The 8654-nt window shown below is 37.7% G+C and overlaps 1 protein-coding gene across 1 annotated transcript; it reads right to left on the reverse strand.

Annotated features, from left to right (window-relative positions):
* Positions 1–5779: 5779 nt before the first annotated feature.
* On the reverse strand, positions 5780–8367 carry LOC107721454 (uncharacterized). Its single transcript, XM_016529471.1, has 2 exons — positions 8013–8367; positions 5780–7281 (listed from the first exon to the last, which is right to left on the reverse strand). Exon 2 carries the CDS (start codon positions 7149–7151, stop codon positions 6507–6509), a length of 645 nt encoding a protein of 214 aa, XP_016384957.1. The 5' UTR covers positions 7152–7281; positions 8013–8367; the 3' UTR covers positions 5780–6506.
* Positions 8368–8654: the final 287 nt, after the last annotated feature.

Here is an 8654-nt window from a genome sequence, read left to right on the forward strand (position 1 = left end):
AATAGTTTAAAATCTATGTCTTAAGTGTTCTTAAATGTCTTAAACAGCATAACTTTAGTATGTGTGTGTGTGTGTGTGTGTGTGTGTGTGTGTGTGTACCTGGTATTCACTATGTTATGGGGACCAAATGTCCCAACAAGGATAGTAAAATAGTACATTTTAGACCATGTGGGGACATTTTTTTGGTCCCCATGAGGAAATCATCTTATAAATCATAGAATGAAGTGTTCTGAAAATCTAAAATAGCAGAGAGTTTAAGGGGTAGGTTTAGGTGTAGGGTTTGAGTAAGGGGATAGAAAATACAGTTTGTACAGTATAAAAAAAACATTATGCCAATGGAATGTCCCCACAAAAAAAATGAAACCAGTGTGAGTGTGTGTGTGTGTGTGAGTGACCCAATCTGCACAAAACAGTATGAATGATTTGCATAATAATTTATATTAATGTTCACACAGCGCAGGCACACCTTGACTCAGACAGGTGGGATTATATATTGATTTTTATGCATAGAAAATATTATCATAACCAATTTAAATCAGTAAGAAGCAAGACTGACAAACCAGGATGCTCTTTTCATCAAATAATGGTAAACTGACAGACATGAAGCACCACTGATATTTTCCAAAGCCAATGAATGATCTGTTCTTTGGTCTTCAGTGGTCTTTCCCAGTATATGCTCTGCATTATAGAGCTGGGTTCATTTAACCCAGTTACATAACTGCTGTCTGCTTGCATTGAATTCTTGCAGCTCGTCTTTCCTTAATCTTTTCTGCTTGATTATTCTCTTACTCTCTCTCTTTCTAAGCTCCTCCCTGACGCACTCAAGCTGGGGACACAGACGAGGTTTCTTACTCACACACACACACACACACACACTCCCGAGCAACCGCCATGGTCCAGTTCAGAGCGGATCAGGAAGGCTGAGGAACCCCGTCTGTCCCTCAGGGGAACGAAGGGGACTTGAGAGAAGAGAATCACGCCATACTGTCACACAAACACCAAGACCCAGACACAATCTGCATCTGAAAACAGTGAAATTGTGCTATTCTACTTCATTTACCAGGTTTATGCATTTCAGTCAAATCTGGGTTAAACATTGTTATTGAATCAAATATCGCTTCATAGGAATTGTGAGCGTTCATTAGTGACTTCATATGCACATTCCTGACTAAGCAATTACACCTCATTAGCATTGTACTCACACATTAAAAACATCTCTAACAAACTGTACACGACACAGTCTGTCAGTTACCATTGCATTATATATATATATATATATATATTGTTGTATTTAGGTCGCATTAGAATGACTTGAAAACTTCATCACATCCTCATAATTTATCTTTTTTGTGAGTTTCAAATGCCTTTTATGTAAACATTGTGTAAATTTCCACAGATTCTGACTTTAATCTTAAAATATGAAAATTTTCATGAATTAATATTAAATGGGAATTGAATTTTTGGAAAAAGTATCCTAAGTATAGAACATTTGAATATTTTTGAATAGTTTATTTATTTATTAATATTTTATTTCAGCTCTATTTCAATTGATGGGACATGTATGACGAGCAGGATTGGCATGTGACTAATACATACACTTATAATCTGTTTTGGCATAAAACAGTAACTCCAGCTTGTTGCAAACATCTGGATCATCACATGAACACATTCTCAAAAGAGCTCATGCTGAGCAGTTTCAGCAATCATTGTTGTTGGCTGAAAGAATATGAAGACAAACCACAAAGCAGCTGTATTTCAGAGATCCCATCAGTCCTAGTGTATTTAACTGACCTTGATTAACTAAGACTGGTTTCAGAGAGGACAGCTAAAATAAGAGACGGTCTTTGAAGTGCTGCTAATAAACACGTGGATTAAATCCAGTCAGAAAATACAGCATGGACAGATAAACACTTCCACAGAAGTATGTGCACTTGAACTTCAAGAGAAACCACTGTTTGCTCTTTGATCAGATCATCTGACATTAGAAACAGTTGTGGCTAATGAGTGTGAGTAGTTATTGCATCATAAGGTAATACAATGGGTCAGGTAAACTGAGATAGCGATGTGACAGTAATCACTAAATGAATCTAAGTGACGTCTCTAGTATATACAATACTGGCATGATATCTCTGGACAAAGATATGCAAGTTTACTCACAGAGATATTTAAATCTACCTGCGTAATACTGGCAAAGAGATAAAGGAGTGTCTTGCTATTGTTCTGGGACAAATATTATTATAAAATGGATGGTAAAAAAAAATCTCAGTGTAGAGATCAAGACAGGTTTGTCATAATTAGCAGCAGGTGGCCAGATTTGTTTTCCAGTTTAAACTGGCAGATTATTCAGATTCATTTATGGATATGCAAAATGTAGGTGTAATCCATGTGGAATTTACATTTGTCATGTATTATGTATTGAAATTGAGGAGAGAAAAGCTTAACATGGTTTGATATGAAGCCAACTATTTGTGAATTTACGTAAAATATCATTTAGACTGCTGTGAATTTGTGCATTTCATACTTATTAGATCCTCAGTCAACCTGATAGCTTCTGACCTGTAATTTCATCAATGACCGACTGGGGGCGCTGTCGGCTCGAGAGCACAGTCGCGTCTGATGAAGTGGTTCAGCACACACTCTATACAAGTCACAAATGTTACATTTTCAACTTTAACATTTGGGGGTGGGTGGACCAACTGAAGCATTCCACTTATGAGCTGAAGCGAATTTTCCCAATACCGAGAGCTTCACCAGCGACAATATGAGCACTGAGCAGTGGGCTTTTTTAAATATAGGCTAACCTAATGTTATCAGTATAATAGTGAATATTTCTCAAGGTAGAGAAGTTCTCTACATGACTTATTAAGCATAAAAATACACACAGACTGCATACAAATTCACCTGGTTTGACTTGGGCGTGTTTTCACACAACTGTCAAACACATCCCTTTATTAATCAGGAAAATTTAATCCATAAAACAGCTATGATGACAAACAAAACAGTGAATGAAACAGCAAAAATGTAAAACGTCATTGTTTATAAACGTTTTGAAAATATTTGACAATTTTGACATATTAAATGTAGGCCTATGCCAGAGTAGTTTTATTGTGTTCTCGTTTATTTTACACATAGGCCTATAGATTTTTTTTACTCCAATTCTGTAAATTAGGTGTTTGAAACCTAAACATAGTGCTGTCAAACGATTAACCACGATTAATCGCGTCCAAAATAAAAGTTTTTGTTTACATAGTATATGAGTGTGTACTGCTTATATTTATGTATATATAAACACACACACATGCATGTATATATTTATGAAAAATATGTTACGTTTATGTATTAAATATATTCATATATAATATAAATTATAATAATATAAATATATACATGTAAATATTTTCAAAATATATACTGTATGTGTGTGTGTATTTATTTATATATACATAATAAATAAACACAGCACACACACATATATTATGTAAACAAAAACTTTTATTTTGGATGCGATTAATCGCGATTAATCGTTTGACAGCCCTACTTATATTAAACATATTTGTTTGATATTTGAAACTTCAAACTTCCCAGTTTGACAACTAATCTCAGTCTCCTTTATATACAGGGATATTCAGCTCAAGTGGTAGTCTTTAAAGATTGTATATAAATCTATCTTGAGAACCTTTTATAAAGCCAACACACTCTCATGGCAATTCATATCTATTTTACGTTTTAGAGAATTGGCCTCACTGTGTTAGATTTAGTGGTTGGACCATCATGCTTTTACTTTTTTTTTTTGTATGTTTCTGTGCGAATGCTCATGAATTTTTTAATTATAGGGGCTGAATTTGGTTTTGTGAGATGTTATGAAATTTAACAGCTTATAAAAATGTCGAATGCCACAGTACATAACACAGCTTCAGCTACGAGCTTACATCTTTCCGTAGTATTTTCTTAACAGGTAAGCATCTGTGAAAAGTAAGTGAAGCTCTCTTTGGAGAGCGCTATTATATAGTATGTTTAGTCAGTCCAGAGTGGTTAATAGGATCAGCCTCTCCTCTCATTTCAGATATAATGTTGCAGCCATTGTTGCCACATATTACATCAAATCACAGTTTCTTTTAATGTGAAATAACTAAATGTCAAACAGCAGTTACGAATGTTGCTTTTAATGTCTATTCTGACATGCCAAGAGTTATTTTTTCATAATCGAATGCAATATTTTCCACATATATAGTCAAAAGAACAAAGAGAAGAGTTCAGAAATGTAAAGATTGGAGTAAAAAGAGGTGTGGACACAATTCTAATTGAATTATGTGAGTGGGAGTTAAATGGTGGATAATTATGATGTGAGCAACTTACAAAAGACACAATTAAAATTTTCAGTGCCAACAATACTTAAAACAAGTCACCATTCATTGTACTCAACATGGCCTACTGCCAAAATAATAACAATACTGCAAATCGGCATTATCAAAACCTTTTCACATGACATCGCATTTCCCTCCATTTAAATACCCTTTGAAAAACATACATGGTAGAAAGTAATTAACAATACAACATTTCCATAAGTACATTAATACCACATGACCAAATGTTCTCATTGGACATTTGAGTAGCCCTCACTGGTTTGATCCTGAGATCACTGTCATTAAGGCAGCATTCATTTCATTCAGACTACAGCAGATGTGTAGATGGCAAATAGCAGCTTACAAACAGAGGTGGACATAGTTCATAGAGTCTAACATTATAGAAAGATGCCAGTGTTTCCACAGCCCCCTATTCAACTTCTCTTCTTTCACTGAAACTTCTTATATTGAAAGTTCACAATCCCATGACAAACAAGCGGACTGATGTGTTTTAATGTTTCTTTTTAAATTATTACGTTTTTTTTTTTTCCGTGGCAACAGTGCACTGTTTGTAAGCATGCAGTTCATGTTGCGCTTTCTTCAGTATTTATCCCATGACCCATATATTTATAATAAATATGCTGCACTATATTACACAGCTAAAAGTACATATTAACAGATGCATTGGCACTCAGAAAATGAAGGAAAACAGTAAGTACAGAATTGTTTCATTAAAAATCAGCCCTTTCCGCTGGTTGGAATTGATGAATACGATAACATAGGGACATTAGCTACTTTTACAAACTTTAGTAGATCATTTTCATTCTTAAAAAGGTATAACTGGGTAATGTCCTTTGCTTTTTCAGTGTGTTCAGCCACCAAAAGCTGCTTTTACCTGACCTCTATGGTACAGTAGAATCAACATGGGGAAATTGTTTCACTGTTTGGCTTAAACCATCAGTGTGGGTCAGTGATGGAGGGCATGTTTGAGAACAATTCGGGCACTTGCTTTCAAAGGACAAAAAAAAAAACAGGGGGCACAGAGACAGTAAGATTAGAAAATACATTTTAGGGAGGAACACTGTGAGAAGATAGAGGTAGTATACTTGAATGTTACTGTACCGTTGATGTAAAACAAATCTTGACAACAGAAGAGAAATGTTAGAAGGAGAAAACAGCCTTTGGCAATCATAAGGGAAAGAAATAATGTTTTACTTATAAACCACAGTGTAAAATAAAGACTGAAGGCTTGCGGCTAGTTTCTTTCTTTCATTTTTTTTTTTTTTACAGAAAAATGGGCTGTTGGTTCATTAAATAATGTCACAACTCTCAACAAAAACAGTACAAGTACAGCTCAGTCATCAAATGCGCATTTTCACCACACTGCGTCAGGCGAATTGCACTATAATTGTGGAAAAAGTTTTGATTCCGCCCTTCATTACACTTTAATTAGTTGTCCAACCTGAACTCCAACAACGGCACTGCTAAGCAACCTCGTTTTCTAAATCATGTGAAAAATAGCAGCGCTCTCGCACAGTGTCGTGGCTTATTTAAGCATCCGATAAAGACAAAATCCAAAAAGGTTGGCCATGGTAAGTCATCAAAAAAGGACTGTTCACTCTCAAATGTATTTTAGCATTTAAAATGTTTAAAAATATTTAAGAGAAAATATACAGCCTCTCTGTTTTTGGTCTGTGCACTGACATATGACAATGCGCAGTGTAATGTCTTTCTCTGTTCTGTTTCTCAGGCTCGTCTCCAAAGCCATCTTTACACAACAGCTGATTCTGTCTCTTTTGAGCGCAGTAACTGTGAATGCTCTGAGTAACAGTGGCACAGTATGAATATGTGAAGCACGCCACAGTGATTCACCTTTCAAGGCTCTCTCTCTTTGGATATTGGAGCATTAGAGAACGCAAAAGCTCTTCATATGCTTCTCACATACCTCTGTCATTTTTATTAGGAGCACATGGCCCTCGCAGACTCCAAAAATCAACCCGCTGAATTTATGCGAACATTTCAATTGTTATTGCACCTCGTGGCACAAGCCAGCTGTGATAATCAAATGAATTCTTCACACAAAGTGCTTGTCTTCCCCTCTGAAAAACTATTTACATAACGTAATACCAGCCCTTCCCCAGAGAGCGACCTAAACTGGCAGCCTTAAGTGGTGGTGCAGTCTGAGGGCAAAGTGAGCCGAACTGCCCCTCCACCCCCTGTAGAAGCAGAAAAGGCTGCTGAGTTGGGTCCATTGGCCTCCATAGTGAAGAGCTTGCAGGCTCGTGGAGGGACATATTCTGGGGCGGGAACGGTGGCGTTGGCGGCAGTGGCAGGAGCCTCTCTTTCGGGGCTGGAGGCATGAGAGGAGCAGGGCGAGTTAGTGGGACTGAGCTGCACGGCTGTGGTGTCCTGCATCGTGTGTTCGCTGGTCTCAATCTCAAACGCTGCCCCTCCACTCAACCCCCCTCCGCCCCGACCCATGAATCCCAAACCGCCACCTCCTTTGGACCGTCGAGAGCTCTGAGGCGGAGGCAAGCGACTGCAGATGCAGCAAGCCCCGAAGAAGGAGAACGCCACAAGTAGGAGTATAGGTCCGATGATGATTGGGGGATTGCTAGAGGGCACAAGCGTGCTGAAGGCGAAGGCGCCTACTAAGGTGATGTTGATGCCTGCCAACATAATGCACAATCCACATGCACAGCAGAGGGCTGGAGAAGGCAGACCCTGAGGACGGGATTTCCGCTTCTTGCGGGTCTGTGTTTCCTTTTTGGGCACTGATGTGCCAGAACTCTGTTCGCTGCAAACCATATTGGTGAGGGTCACGGTTACAGCGTTGCTGCCACAACCCCACTCACACTTGCCGTGTCCTTATCAGCAAATTGTAGAAAATGACCATTGCTTCTTCATTAGTGCTTGCTTCACTCACTGTGGATGTTACCTGTAGTGCAGAAACAAAGAGTGAGTGTCATACTTTATAGTATAAACTACAGGTATTATCGGAATTTACCATAACAAGCATTACAAGATGCCATTTGGTTGAGTTATTATTAAAGTTGTCCTCTCCAGCAACTGGGGTCAATAATAACAGAGCACATGAAGCCAAAACACCATCAGGGTACCACATTTAACAATAAATTATTTTAATAAACATTAACTTAATCACATAAATTGCAACATCAATTCTCCACTGATAATAGGATAAGAGGAAACAAATCTATTAAATAAAATCTAAACAAATGTGATTGCTTCCACTGGGAATTCTGGGAATGCCCCATACTTTTTACTTATAAAAAATATTATAGAATAATATTTTGTGTATGTGTGTATGTATGTGTGAATAGATAGATAGATAGATAGACACCAAGGTCACATTTTAGCCTACTTTCTGAAGCAAACTTAAGAAGCTAATCATTTCACACAATACCAGTTTCAATCATATTGTGTCATCAACTGTGTAAAATGAATCAGTAAAAATGCGTAGGTACTAATGGGAGCAATGAGCATCAATGCTGGTTTCACCCCTACCGGATGTGATAACCCATGAGACGCTTAAATGTGGTTAAATACGACCGCTTAATATATAAATATGGTGTGCTTTGAGCCATATGAACACATGCAGTGATTTGGAAATATTGTCAGCGTCTCTTTATTAACAAGAAAAGGTCTTACCGCTTAGTCGACGTTCAGAGGAATTACACAGGCTTGCTTGATGATGGAGGTCTCCGGGTACGTGCGAAACCTGTCGTTTCCTTTAAGTCGAAAACGGCGTCCTAAAAAAATACGATGTCTTTCACGCGGGTTTCGCTGCTCGACTCATATTAAGATCAATACGGCTGTCACTCAATACACGTCAGTCGCGCTCCACGCGCTGGATTCGAGTCTCGGATTCTGAGTGACAGGATTTCTCTCAATAAACGACTATTTTTCTTTAACAAAACCAAATGATACTAAGCATTAAGTGTTGTAATATTTTCCTTTCGTGTTGGCACTTGGCAGTAACAGGTCGCACAGAAGCCCGTCTGTTGATCAGTGCAGTGGTGTGAATGAGCGGGTGGGCATGTGCTAATTGAGTGTGTAGAGGAGGGACCCTCTCTCTAATCTTCAGCTATGTGCACTGTGCACAGCTCCCAGTGCTCAACACCTCTTTATGATAGCAGGCTAAACTACCACTCCAAAAAACCCAGCACATATAGTTAAATCTTTACATATATCACAGCCAAAATATTATATAATAATTAGGCATGTATTTTGCACATATAGTTAAACCTTTACATATATCACAGCCAAAATATTATATAATAATTAGGCATG

The sequence above is a fragment of the Sinocyclocheilus rhinocerous genome, unplaced genomic scaffold (genome assembly GCF_001515625.1).
Source record: "Sinocyclocheilus rhinocerous isolate Xijiao unplaced genomic scaffold, SAMN03320098_v1.1 scaffold10769, whole genome shotgun sequence".
NCBI classification, from domain to species: Eukaryota; Metazoa; Chordata; class Actinopteri; order Cypriniformes; family Cyprinidae; genus Sinocyclocheilus; species Sinocyclocheilus rhinocerous.

Excerpts from the sequence above, each read along its gene's own strand:
- LOC107721454 (XM_016529471.1), bottom strand. The coding sequence starts at position 7,151 with ATGGTTTGCAGCGAACAGAGTTCTGGCACATCAGTGCCCAAAAAGGAA.